The sequence below is a fragment of the Bubalus bubalis genome, chromosome 1 (genome assembly GCF_019923935.1).
Source record: "Bubalus bubalis isolate 160015118507 breed Murrah chromosome 1, NDDB_SH_1, whole genome shotgun sequence".
In the NCBI taxonomy this organism is placed as follows: Eukaryota; Metazoa; Chordata; class Mammalia; order Artiodactyla; family Bovidae; genus Bubalus; species Bubalus bubalis.
Window position 1 is genome coordinate 132,772,408 of NC_059157.1, and position 14,348 is coordinate 132,786,755.

Below are 14,348 nucleotides of genomic sequence, written 5' to 3' on the forward strand. Positions count from 1 at the left end.
ACTGAGTAAATTCACCCAAAGAACTGCTACAGGAACTGAGTTAGACTAAAGAGCTTAGAACAGTGACTGACAACAGTACAGCATTATCTACCAACAACTCATTACCTTATTTAATACGCATCGATTGTTCACTGGTTACAAATTCAAGCAAAAACATTATGAAAACCTTATTAAGAAAAATATATTGATATATAAACTGTCTGTCTCCCTGAATTTATTAACACTATTGAAAACCTGGTGACTAAAAAAATTCTATCATTTCCATTAAATACATTGAAAACATAGTTAATCAACCACATAATTAACCAAATCATAATTAAAAACATAATTAATCAACACAAACTGTATAATCCAAGGTAAAAAAAGATAAAAGTAATGTAATAACAGTCACAGTGTATATTTACTCCACCAGGCACTATGAAAGCATTTTATGCTTGATCCTCACCTCAACCCTATAAAGTTCTATCATTATCCCCAGTTTACATATAAGGAAACTGAAGTTTATGGAGGTGAGGTCACTTGGCCAAGGTCACATACCAGTAAGTTCTACACTGAGGATTCAAATGCTGCTAGTCCACCTAAAGCCCATGCTCTGAACCACACGCCGTTCCTTTCTGTTCATGAATGATAAGGTTAAAATGAAATCTGTCCCTATCAACCTTTAATCTGTGAGCTCCTTGAGGGGAGGGACTCCATCTCGTTCAGTTCATTGCACAAGATACATTGCTGCTGCTGCTAAGTCGCTCCAGTCGTGTCCGACTCTGATACACTAGGTGAGCAATAATATTTGCTGGGTGAATAAATTTTCCAAACACATATTCGTCCCAGTCGCTGTCTGTTCAGGACCAAAAAGGGAAGGAGCTTTGTGTCTGGTCCATACTGACCCAAGATCTACCAAGAGGACATCTTTTGTCTCTTCCTGGCCTTTTGGGCTCTGGGTCTAACACAAGAAAAATTTAAGGCCCCAAAGTAACATAATAAAGAGATCATGTCTATATTGCTGGAAATAACAGAAAGAAAAAAATATATTTTAGGAATTCACTGAACTAGTTCCCCCAGAACTATTATTTGAAACATAAGGTATAATAAAGAATAAACAACACTATAAGGATTATAAAGATACAAGCATAAGCAAGCAGGAAAGGAATACGGGGCAGTATACAACACAAGGATTAAGAGTTTAAACTTCAAATGAATGAATTCCAAGTCTGTCACTTAGTGGCCATTATTAATACTCCCTTTATTTCCTCATCTGTAAATTGGGGAGACTAAGGGTCTGTGCCACAGCACTAGGGTGATTAAGCAATATTTGATGGGATGCATTTAGCATATAACATGGAATAATATTGATAAATGTGCCATAATGGTAGTTGCTTTATCACCCTAGAACACTGCTTTTTCCTTTCCCTCAAGACCAGTTTTCAATTACCAACAATTGTGATACATCCAATAATAACTTTCATATGCGTTAAACCAAAGACATATGTAAACATACATACACACGTGTGCATGTAAAAGAGAAAACGAAGAAACATGTTCAATAGCTACTGTTAAGGATTAGAGAAGGTAGAAACCCCTCTGCCTACAACTAAATATTTTGTGGGTCAGCAACCATCATTCCTCCACTCAGATGTAAGAAGGAACTGGTTGCTGATTTTGCCCCAGGTTAGAGCACAAGTTGGGAAGTGAACACAGGAGAAGAATCCAGATCTCCTGACCACCAGCCCAAGGGTAAGAGATTGTCTCTGTGGGAGGCTAACACTTCCCAGCTCCACTTCAAAGATGCTCCTTTTCCTACTGATGAGAAGATGCCATCCCCACAGGCCTAGAGAGTAGGTCACACCCTGTACTTAGAAGACTCTGAAGAGCAGAAAAGGGGGACCAGGCAGACCAGCCAGTGAAGACCTTTCTGCAACTCACACCTGATGCTGGGGACTTTCTAGGCCGCCAGGCTTCTGATCACTTCCACCTCCCACACAGAGTCAGAATTAAAGTGCAAAGACAAAAGGATAAATGTTTGTGGAATCTTCAGCCTACTGTCAATAAGAAAGAAAGAAAAAAAGTTAAAAAAAACCACACAGTACATCTTAAACTCACAAAATGTTATGTGAATCATACTTCAATAAAGTTGAGAGAAAAAAACTGCTTTCACCACTAATAAAACGTATAGCTTTCTAATTGCTCAAAGATGTGCCCAAGTTGTAATGAAGTGAAGGACGAACATTTAACATGCCAGCTCGCCAACTCTTATCTGCAAGGCCATACACACACAAGCACATACATACACATACACACTCCCCCAAACTGAGCAATCCTCGGATGAAAACTTACTCCACGTTGGATAACTGATAACTGAACTATTATACTTCTCCTCTGGATATGAAGAAACTTTTTAAAAGAAATTACTGTTAAGAAAACGTGGCTTTTTCTTTAAAGCTTTTGAAACATTCTTTTCGTTTTCCCGTTCTTAACTCATGAAGTCAATCATAAGCGATTCAGGTTTGACTGCTACTTGTAGTTATGATAAAAAAAAAAAAAAAAAACAGCCAGCAGCAGCTCATCCATCCTTCCCTGCCTTTCATGTCACCTAGAGCTCAGGCTGAGCCCAGAAAAAAAAGCCTGAAGAATATCTAAAAATAATGAGTTCCAGAGACTTTTAGACCTGCCCTCTTTTTCTGCCATTGTAAGTTCTCTTTCTCCAACTGCATGAAGTACACAGGCAAGGACTTGACTGTATAAAATCAACTAAGGTGTCAAGTGGAGGAAAAAAAAAAAAAATGTATGGACCTGACAAGAAGGATCACAATATAGAAACAGAACATCTCCTGACCATGTCTGAGCAGCTCTTTGGAACAAAGCCCAGGAGCCCTGAGACCCCCTTTGAGATGCCCTGAGACCCCTAGTCTCCAGGCAGGAACAGAGTCACCAAGTTCTAAGTCAAATCTTAACTGTGGAATCAGAATCTATCACAGTGGAGTTTAAATACTGAAGACTATCATAAGTAGTTTTCGAATTTATTCATTAACACCATCTTGCCATGGGGCACAAGAGTTCTTGGCTATACCTGCTCAGTAAAAAAAAAAAAAAAGAAAAAAAGGCATTCTCTCCCTTACACATGATACAGATCACAACAAGCCTGTTTCACTGGATAGGCCTCATACAAGCAAGGTCTGTGAGAACTAGGGTTGTGTAAATCATAATCCCATCTGGCCACACGTGAGCAAGCATGCACAGGCCTGTAGAGTGGCACCCCTCGCCCTTCCCGACTGCCCCCCACCTCTCGAGGCCCCCTTCTCATTCTACTGCCACCCACAGGCACACACACATACACACTTACTTCACACCCGCAGACTTTGCTTGCAGGGCGCTGCTCCAGAAATCATCAACATTTTCTGGTTCAGAAAAGGCCTGCAGGCAGGCACTGAATGGTATCTTGGCACGAACCAACTCGGGAAGGGGTCTTCTGTTTGATTCTGCTTCCCTTCTCGTTAGTTCATAGGCGATCAGTTCATCTGGGTAGAAGAGCAAACAAATGACTTTGCAGTCATTTATTTTCTTGAAAGGAAAGAGCCCCCTGAACAATGAACAGCCTTCCCTGAAGCCTTCTGGGCTGGGGGTAGGACTGCTTACTTGCTGCCCTCCACAGAGCCAGAGGAGCCTGCTGAAAGCGTGTTTAGAGTGGCAATGCCAGGCTGCATCAAGCCATTCATTTTTTGCCTGTTCCTCTTTGAGGCTGACAGGAGGGAACTGTGAATTACGGTCCAGATGAGAGGTTCAGACTACACATGTGCTGTAAGTGATGCATGAACCTGGGCTTCCACTTATCCAGAGGTCAAGACTGGTTTGACCCCAAACCACCCTCTAATCACAAAGTCTCCACACCAGAGAATTTCATGCAGAGAAATCCGAGGGCTCACCTCTTCCTGGCCCTTGACCATGATGAGAGGTCACAGAGAGTGCAGGCCAAAGAGCAGGATGAACTATAAGGAACACAGTTACCCAAGGCACCAGACCTGCAATCCTACCCAGCACCACCCAGACAACTTCATGTGGGGTGACCTGACACTGCAGAAAGCAGAGCAGCCAACCCAGAAGGCTTTCTACACTATCCCTGCTCAAATGACTGAACACCCAGGGGAAAAAAAGTGAGTACCCTGTGAGCTTCCCAGGAGTCAGTGGATCTACTCTTGGAAACCACCTATAAGTCAAAATTCTATATATTTCAAATGGACCTTTCCAGGAATTCCTTCTGTGTTACAAAAAATCACTTCTGATTTATCAGTTTTTAGATGCCACTGATGTATCTTTGTGTTTTCTTAAACATATCTGGATATGCTCTTACAGTTCATTTCCCAGTCCACCAGCGGTTTAGGATGGACTTCTGTCTAGGATGCTAGCATTACGTGTTTCCAGCTATCAATGTCCTGACACTAAATTACAAATCTCCTTTCTCAACAACAACAACAACAAAAAATAGCTACCACTCATAAATTATAAACAGTGAGTTTAGAGAGGATCACAGAACTGAGTAGAATATGTTAGCCAGCATCCACCAAGGTAGGCAAGAGAAAGCAATTAGGCCTCATGCTAAAAAGGAAACAAACCACAGATCCCCACCCCATTTCTACTCTGTGTAATGAATAAGATTTTTAAAACTAGCGAAAAGCTGTAGAAGTTTATAGAAAATGGAAATTGTTTCATCTTAAAATCATTTTCCAATTAACACAATAAAGTGACTACCCACCACCCCTGCAAAAAAAGTATAAAAAAGCCACCCAAGGAGTGTTTGAACTTTACAAAAATGACCAGTTCACAGGAGATAAGCAATTGAGCAGATATTTCTCCTTTTTCTGCTTCTAAGATGTTAGTTCTAAGAAATATCATTCATCTATTTTGTCTGAAGAAGCAGATCAGACTTATTGAAGGAAATTTCCCCTGAGCATCACCCCCTCCACCTGGGTATCTGCCTTCTTCCTGCTTCCAAGGTCCAGAGACCTTTCTAAGAGGAGCCTGACAAAGGGCCCAGCCACACTTAATCACCTACAACAGGCACTTTGTTCAGATGCCAAAGACAGATTCTTTGATGGCTCACATCAAAAAATGTAGTTCTGACCACTTCCCTCAGACTTTACAGCACAACTTGTAAGTGATAATGTTAAATTACAAATAATTTCCTCCAAATTAAACTGACTCTAAACCAACCTGTTGTTGAAACTTATAGGCACTGAAGTAGGTTTCCTCCATAACCGGCTGCATGAAAATCTCAAAGAAAGCTACATGGGGACTGAAGTATAGATGAGAAGAGACATGCAGAGCAGACCCCTTCCAGGCCTACTCCAGACACAGCTCTGCAGTAACTAAACCGCACCATCTCTTACTCGAGGGTCTTCACGTGTGAAGAAGTGCTCTGTTCACCTCCCACTTTGGAACATTACCTTTGTTGGTTGCCGCCTCCATGGCCACAGGTAACTGCATCAGGTAGTCCACCCTCTCCGTGTAGCGGACTTTTCGGGTCTGACAGCACTGAATCCGCTCTTCCACCAAAAACCGAAAAACATCACTTGGGTTTTCTGAGCCAATGCGGTTCCTCTGAAAATGAGATTATATCAAGTCAGTAAACTTATATTACTTTCATGGGACACGCATGCTATGTCGTTTTAGTCATGTCTGACTCTTTGTGATGGACTGTATTCCGCCAGGCTCCTCTGTCCATGGGAAGAATACTGGAATGGGTTGCCATTCCCTTCTCCAGGGGATCTTCCTGACCCAGGGATCGAATCTGGGTCTCCTGCATTGTAGGCAGATTCTTTACTGTCGGAGCCACCCATGTATAAAAATTAGCACAGAATCAAATATAAATCTGGTGAAAAGATCTGATGTTACTAAACATTCCCTCTGGGCATACCAGTTCAGAGTACTTTAAAGCAAAAGACTGGTAGTTACCTAAAGTCCAAAAATGGGAGACTGGTCAAATAAATTATAGTTCATCATGTAAATAAATAGTATGCAGCCATCAAAAGTCATGGCAGAGGGACTGACCTAGACAGAATTAGAAGAAAGGAGATATGAAAGGCCAAGTAAAGAGAAAGGAGGGAAAAAAAATCAAGGGCTGCACCGGAAAAATTAAGCCACGTATAGTCAGGTTGTTTGAGATGGACATGTACACACTGCTATACTTAAAATGGGTAACCAACAAGGACCTATTATACAGCACATGGAATTCTTCTCAATGTTATGTGGTAGACAGGATAGGAGGGGAGTTTGGGGAGAATGGATACACGTATATGGATGGCTGAGTCCCTTTGCTGTTTACCTGAAACTATCACAACACTGTTAACTGGCTATACCTCAATATAAAATAAAAAGCTTAAAAATAATTAAAAAGTAAATTTTTAAAAATTTAAAGTTTTTTAATTTAAGCAAATTTTTATTAAAAAATATATTTTAAAATTTGTTTATATTAAAAAATTAAGCCATGTATGATATGATTCTATAAATGTACTAATGTAAATTATACACAAATAAAAAAGAAAGTAGGCTATATTTGAGTATATAATGACATGGCAAAATGTTCACAGCAGGTTAAGAGGAAAACACTGCTCACAAATCAGCAAGCAGAGAATGAAGTGCACCTGGAAAATGACTGGGGTGGAGGTAGGGAGTCAGACACCAGAATGTTAGCACTGCTTGTTTGGGGGAGCAGGCAGTATGGGGGTGGTTTTGATTTTCTCTTCTGTGCCTCTGTTTCCACAAAGAACACACTAGTCATCAGGGAAAAAGTAGTTATTTTTTTAAGAGGGGGGAAAAAGCCTTTAATCATAAATTCTCAGTGGCCTTTAAGAACCACAGCATTTAATGTGATTCGATTCTGCTGAGCCCAGAGTGAGCATCTCGGAGGACAGAGGATAGGAGGACACCAAATACCACATTGGACTCTCAAGGAGCTGGTCACAGAGACAAAAAACAAAAACAGGGAACAAAAAAAATGGATAAACACTCCTAGAACACATTCAAATTAGGAGGAGAACAGGGAGACCCACGAAGGCCGAGAAAGCCAGGCTTGAGGAGCAATTACAACAAGCGGGCCGAACAGAGGAAGCCCCAAAGACGCCAACTCTAAAAGGAACCAGACAGGGAGAGGCTAGGGGGTGGCAGCGTTCTGGCCGCACAGGTGGGACTGCACGCGAGGGCTGGACACGCTTCTAACAACACTTTCCAGCAGTTCTAAAGGTTGACTTACCTCTACTAGATTCACCAGGTGCAGGAAAAACTCCTGGGCATCCTGCTGTCTGTTGGAGGAGAATTCCGGGTGGCTCTTGCTCACAAAGGCCTTAAACATGCGTGGAGAGATCCCATTCTGTTGAGGCTAAAATATAAAAATAAAACCAAAACTCACAAGTGGGAAGCAGAGTGGAGACTATCAGTAGCCAGGATTTCAGAGAAGAATACTGAAGCCCACGTTAGCTAAACAGTGACAGCGGCCAGGACACACTGGACATTGATTGCGTACCAGGCACTGTGCTGTGAAACTGACATGGGAATGGGATGGGGCTCTTCTGTTGACTCAAAACTAAAAGGCACGATAAACACCCTGATTTCTGTCCGCATAGGACTTACTCCATAGTGGCCAAACTGGTCTGCGACAACCCATTTCAGAACAGACTAGGGATGCACTGGGGCGTGGGAGGGAGTCCTCTGCCAGAAGTTAGAGGAGAGGGGAGCCCAGCAGCATCCCTTCCCCACCACCAGGAGAGAATATGAAAGAAAGGAGAGGAAATGCCTCCCAGCCCCAGGCAAAGTACTGCTCAGGGGCCAGCCCAGGGCTGTTTCTGGATCACAGGGCGTTCCTGGGAGCCCACCCCTCACCTGGAGAAGCCGAAAGAGGTTGCCTGCAGCTGCCAGGATGGGAAGAGCTGGGACAACTTTGGCTGTGAACTTTGGATGTGTAAACTTCCCGGGGAGCTAAGGGACTGCTCAGAAGGCAACTGGGCTCCTCCAGAGAGGACACTGCCTAAGACAATGGGAGGGCAGCCTGCTGAGGAGCTGGGGTAGGGCTCACAGAGGTCACTGGGTCAGGGCATCAGGTAAAAGGTCCTCGTGGGGGTCACTGAGAGGACAAGCACATCTCTAAAAGAACCACTAATATGCGCCCACAAAAGGCCAACCATGGTCACAGACTCACGCAGCCAAGAGGGAGCAAACACACTCTGCTCAGGGAAAGGCTCTGCCTCAACTCCAATCTCCCCAACCCTTCACCCTGGAGCAGCCTGAGGAGGGAAAGAGGTGGAGCAAGAATGGAAAAACATTAGAGCAAGCCGACACTGACCTTTCTACACTGCTGGTTTCCAAGGCACCTGAGATTGGTAGTGGGAGAAGCCTTAAACAAGATTTGATGTGAAATGGGCTTTTTAATCAGAGAAGGCAATGGCACCCCACTCCAGTACTCTTGCCTGGAAAATCCCATGGACAGAGGAACCTGGTGGGCTGCCGTCCATGGGGTCGCTAAGAATTGGACACAACTGAGCGACTTCACTTTCACTTTTCACTTTCATGCATTGGAGAAGGAAATGGCAACCCACTCCAGTGTTCTTGCCTGGAGAATCCCAGGGACGGGGGAGCCTGGTGGGCTGCCGTCTATGCGGTTGCACAGAGTCGGACATGACTGAAGCGACTTAGCAGCAGCAGGGCTTTTTAATGCCAGTAATTTGCTCTTGAACTGTGGTATTGGAGAAGGTTCTTGAGAGTCTCCTGGACTGCAAGGAGATCAAACCAGTCAATTCTAAAGGAAATCAACCCTGAATATTCACTGGAAGGAAAAAAGACAGGAGGAGAAGGGGACGACAGAGGACGAGATGGTTGGATAGCATCACCAATTCAATGGACATGAGTTTGAGCAAACTCTGGGAGATGGTGAAGGACAGGGAAGCCTGGTGTGCTGCAGTCCATGGGGTGGCAAAGAGTCAGACACTACTGAGTGAACAACAATCTGCTGGAAACCCAGGCACTCGGCCTGAGATACTCTAAAGAGTCAGACTGGAAGATCCACATCATCTTTAAGGATAAAGCTGTTTCCTGAGTCCTCTCCAAGTTCAGCCTCGAATAATGGTGCAGCACATCCCCTTGTGTAAAACCCTACGAAGTAGCAAAACCCTACAAAGCAGGTGCTACCATTATCCCCATTTTACAGCCAGGGAAACTGAGGCTGCAGAGAAGTGCCACCAAGTCTGTCAACTGAAATGGTCTTATGACCAGGTGACCATGCAGCCAGCAAAGAGCCAGAACTGGGTTCTGATCCCAATTCCACACTCCTGGCAGCTGCAGCACACATTAGGTCTCAGTGAGACAAACCTCACCTTGCCAATCAAGCAGAAGAAGCAATCCCTGCGCTCCATGCAAAGGTGCACCCACGTCTCAAAACCTCTACATGCGCAGCCTCCAGGCCACCATCCCCTCCTCAGACATACAGAGAACTTGCTATCTGGGCCATCACTGGGCACTGAACTCAATATCATGCCTTTTGCTTTAACATTCAGCCCATTCTAGTCTGTCTCCTCAGCCTGACTGCAGCACTTGGCAGGCGAAGGCCTTGTCTCACACCTCTGTGAGATCGCCTGGACACCAGGGTCCAGACCTAGGGTCCACAGGCCACGGCAGGGGTGCACAACCACACAAAGAGTGATGGGAAAATTCCAAGAGCTATCTCTCCTGGCAGCCACGAGGCAGCTCCACATATGAAGTCTCTTCAAGGCACACATGTTCTAAGTGATGTTTCTAATAAAACTCAGGAGAATTCTGTCTTGCTCAAAATATATCTGATCTGGGCATCTAGTATTTACTGGCCACCTACTTCATGTAGAACATGTTGGGGATTCCTCACCACGAGCTGACAGACAACAGGTGGGGCGGGGGTGAGATTCAACACATATCTATAACAAATATTAGGGAACACTGCAGACAACCTAAAACAGTGTTGGCAGCTCTGGGAGAAGAATTCCCCAAAGAGGCAGCATTTGAGCATCTGAGGACTCGGAACCTGTATATAAATGATCAGCCTACATACACACAGAAGGCTGCAAATGTGCCTTCAGCATCCGCGAAGACCAATTTATACCTGATGATCCATTTAACTACCCACACATACACCTCCTGAAAGGCATGTAAAAGTTGTAACTTTCTTCACTCATAATGCTGACATATATTTATATAGTATCAGCCAACACATGCATGCAAATAATGCCTTATATTTGCATACCAACATTTAGTCATTCATTCAATAGGAATTTACCAAGTGTTACAAAATGTCAGACACTATTCTAGGTACCAGGATGAACATTTACTAGGCAGCAGGCACACCTTATACGTGCATCTTTACTTAAATTACTCAACCTCACGAGGTGACTATTATAATTTTCTACATTTGACAGATGAGGAAACTGAGTTCGAGAGGAGTTAAGTAACTGACTCAGGATCACACAACTAGGAAAGTAGATCTGTCTCGCTCGCTCTCTTTATCCGTCCGTCTTTCTCTCTCGTGTCCTAACACTGTTTCTTGCGAGAACTACATGTGCCTAGTTCTCACCTCTGATGTCCAAAGTCTCTCTTACCCACTGCTGAGAAACAGGGTGTCCGGATTCTGAGTAAGCCCTCTTCAAATCGACCTCTGAGGTCAACCTCCCAGGCCAGGCCAACAACGAAAGTCTCCATTTGGGCAGTGCAGAGGCACCACCTGGAATACGCCTGTTCACATGAATTTGGGTTTAGGCATTCACGTACGCACACACTCACTGCCTGCTGCTGTTACCTCTTACAAGCTGTGCTTGGCTGCCAGTCCCCATCAAAGCAGCTGCTTGGGAAAGTTTACCAACTTGCTGAAAGTAAACTGAAGAGTTGGCTGCTGCTCTATGCCACCGTATGGTCGTACAGCTGGGAGAAGTTCCAACAGAGACCACGGTGAAAACTCCAGAGGCTCAGCCCCACGCTCGGGCTCTGGCCCAGCCTCATTCACTCCCCTCCATGCCTCTTCCCTCTCAGTGCCCATTTCAGTTCTTTGTTTGTCCTCAACTGACCTGGCCTAATCCCTGGTACAGCAGACAAGTTATAGCTTGAGAAGTGATAATCATTGAGAAGTCATTAAAAAGCTTCCTAACTGGAGACATGCTGTCTCTGCCCCACTGCAGACCAGCTCCCAGCTTTCACAGCTGGTCTGATTTATCTCAAACTCAGCCACTCTATACTTAATGCCTAACCACAGCTAGCCCCTCTGTCCTCACCCATGGTCCTCACCTGTTCTACCTCTGATTTCTGAGGGGCGGAAATTCACTAATTCCCATGATCAACTATTACTATGTTCACATTATGTCCATATAATAGAAAGTCAGGCTATAAAAATGTTGAGCCTGAATCTAATTAAGCTTCCACATCTAACTTCCAGCTTATAAGAAACACAAACTGAACAACACCTTAAGGAAGCAATCTTTAGAGCAATCCTGGGGCAAATGATTCAGCTCCTTCAACAGATCAGTCAGTCTTGCAAAAAGAGGAGAACTCTAAGAAGTTGTCTTTGATGTCATTCAGTCGCTCAGGCGTGTCCAACTCTGTGACCCGATGGACTACAGCACACCAGGCTTCCCTGTCCTTCACCACCTCCTGGAGCTTGCTCAAACTCATGCCATCCAACCATCTCATCCTCTGTTGTCCCTTTCTCCTCCTGCCTTCAATCTTTCCTAGCATCAGAGTCTTTACCAATGAGTCGGCCCATCACATCAGGTACTGGAGCTTCAGCTTCAGCACCAGTCCTTCTAATGAATATTCAGGGTTGATAGCGCTTTGACAGTGCAGGGGAAAATATGGATATTGGCTGGGTACTGGGTGATACATTTTGCTAGTGTGTTTCTAACACCTTAATTGACTTTCTCAACATATTGCTTTTTAAAAAAAAAAAAGTATTCTAGTTACAGGTGCATATTGAATATTTACAGGTGAAAAGGATGGTGTTTAGATTTTGTGTTCATTTTCTGCAAGGAAAGAAGAGGAAGGGAATGAGGAAGGAGGGGGAAAATTGAGTTCAGAGGAGATTGATAAAACCAAATGGAGATGGTACAGGGAGATTCATTATACTCTGCTCTCTATGTCTGTGTATTATTTGCAAATTTAAATAATTTTTTTAAAAGATCAGGTTCCAGAATAAAGGGGTCACTTAAAAGAAACCAAAAAGCCTAAATAAGAACCCCAGGTGTTGATGTTTGGCAGAAATCAACACAACACTGTAAAGCAATTATCCTTCAATTAAAAATAAATGTTGTTTTTTATTTTTTTTAATTTTAAAAAAAGAACCAGAGGGAATCCCCTGGTGGTCCAGTGGTGAAGACTCAGTGCTTTCACTGCTTTGGCCTGGGTTCAATCCCTGGTCAGGAAACTAAGATTCTATGAGCTGTATGGTACAGCCAAAACAAATAAAAGGAATCAAAGAAATAGCATGTTTCCTAGTGGGCACTGAGCCAGTGCCATCACCTGAGTGCCCCGTATGGGCCCATCACCAAACAAGATAAGAGAGACCAACACTGACCAAGAATGAGACTTTTAGGAAGCTCACGCGCTTTCTGTAAGCTGACCCTTGGACACCAGAAGCAACGGCTTGTCCTGACAACTTTACAAGAGAGAGCCCCAGACCATCTCCAAAATAGCAACCACCTAAAGAACCTGTCATATTTATAGGATACTGTACTTACTTTCTCCATCAGCAATTTGAAAACAGATCAGCTAAAATTAGAGAGAGGACTACAGTGTTCAGAATCTTTCCCAAATGCTTACACAGAGCTTTCTGTTTAACACTGCACCAAGAAGACAGTCACTGTCCACTCATATTCGTCTGGGCTTAATGCTTTAACTAACAAACAAGGAGAAAGACTAAGGCTTTGTATCAACTTATTAGAGCAATGCTTGTAGAGATACTTACACTGCAAGATCACCAGGATGAAAAAAAAAAAAAATACATGCTTCTTAGCCTGTCCCCAGTACACAGGAGTATATCATCTTTTGATTTAAATTTTTAACCTTAAATCATAAACCTTGGACCAGTAATTCCTAACTCATGTCCAAACCCCAAATCTCCTAAGCTAAAGGAACAGAGGTTATTCCCCCAAGGTATTTTTCATAATTTAAAAGGTGAGTGAGAAATGTTACATTTGCCCAAAGTAGGAAAATGGAGGTTAGTGAAAATAAAGTTCTTTTGTTTGCAGCTATAAATACATCACCTGGAAGCAGAACCTTGGTTATCTCATGTTGATCAAAAACTGAGGCCAGGAATTTTGTGTCAAGGATTAATTAGAATGGGAAATCAAAATAACTGTCGCTTAAGAAACTGTTTGGAATACAGAATTGTTAATAATGTGCTATCTTCAGAAGGAAAAATAAATTATAGAGTAATCTGTATTAAAATGTGTGAAAGCACTGTCTTAGAATGCATAAAGATCTAGAATACATTTTTTGAAGAAGAAAAACTATTTTCATAGTGAGCAGGTTTTATCTACCACAGATGCAATTTAATTTTAAAAATCAACAAATTTATATAGAAATGGCAGTGCCCCCACAAAACACTGAAAATCTTTTTTGTAGATGAAATGCATATTAAGCATGCATCTATAAAAATTCGATTTCACCTTGGTCTGTAGCAGAGCAATGAAGTATATATTTTAGAAATGATCCAAGGTGTGAACAGTCCAAGTTACTGGGCTACCTGGTAACTCTGCAAAATCTACCCAGCCCCTTTATCACCCATCTGCAGCATCCACACACAGAGGCCCTGGGAGCCTGAAATGAGTACTAGAACAACTGTCAGGGAAGCAGGACAGTGTAGAGACTCTGTCAATACTGCACAGACTCAGGGCCGGACTCCCTGGTATAAACCCCAGCTCTCCACTCCCTGACTTGTAACTGTAGGCAAGGATTCTGTGCATCCATTTCTGCATCAGGGAATACACAGGAAGGGCCTGTGCCAGTCATTGGTATCACTGGTAGTGGAGGCCCTGAAAAAGGCATTCCTGCCACATGGCTCTCTGTGTGGCACACATTCCTCTCGTAACCTATCCTCTGTGTCAGCACATCCTCCTTCCTCTCTGAGCATTTCAGGCTCCTCTACAAGACAAGAGACAAACAGCTGAGACCAGGGACAAGACCACCTGACCACAGGGCTCCTGAGACCTTAAAAAAGAAAGGTTCTCCCAAATTGGTTGCTCTGAAACCAATTGCCAGTGAAAATCTTGATGCCTCAGAAAGTAATTCCCTCCACTGTCAAGAGCAGTGGAGATCTTACAATGAATTACGTGTCTGTTCAAGTAATAGCTTGAAAC

General features: G+C 43.4%; 1 protein-coding gene across 5 annotated transcripts in view; it reads right to left on the reverse strand.

The window, feature by feature from the left end:
• Positions 1-14,348, reverse strand: part of USP13 (ubiquitin specific peptidase 13) — a 133,834-nt gene that overhangs the window by 43,998 nt on the left and 75,488 nt on the right. For all 5 annotated transcript variants that reach the window (XM_044944435.2, XM_006054288.4, XM_044944430.2 and 2 more), the window contains 3 exons: positions 7,241-7,366; positions 5,436-5,589; positions 3,338-3,512 (listed from right to left, as the gene is read on the reverse strand). In XM_044944435.2, the coding sequence (XP_044800370.1) occupies positions 3,338-3,512; positions 5,436-5,589; positions 7,241-7,366 (455 nt within the window). The remainder of the gene's footprint in view (positions 1-3,337; positions 3,513-5,435; positions 5,590-7,240; positions 7,367-14,348) is intronic.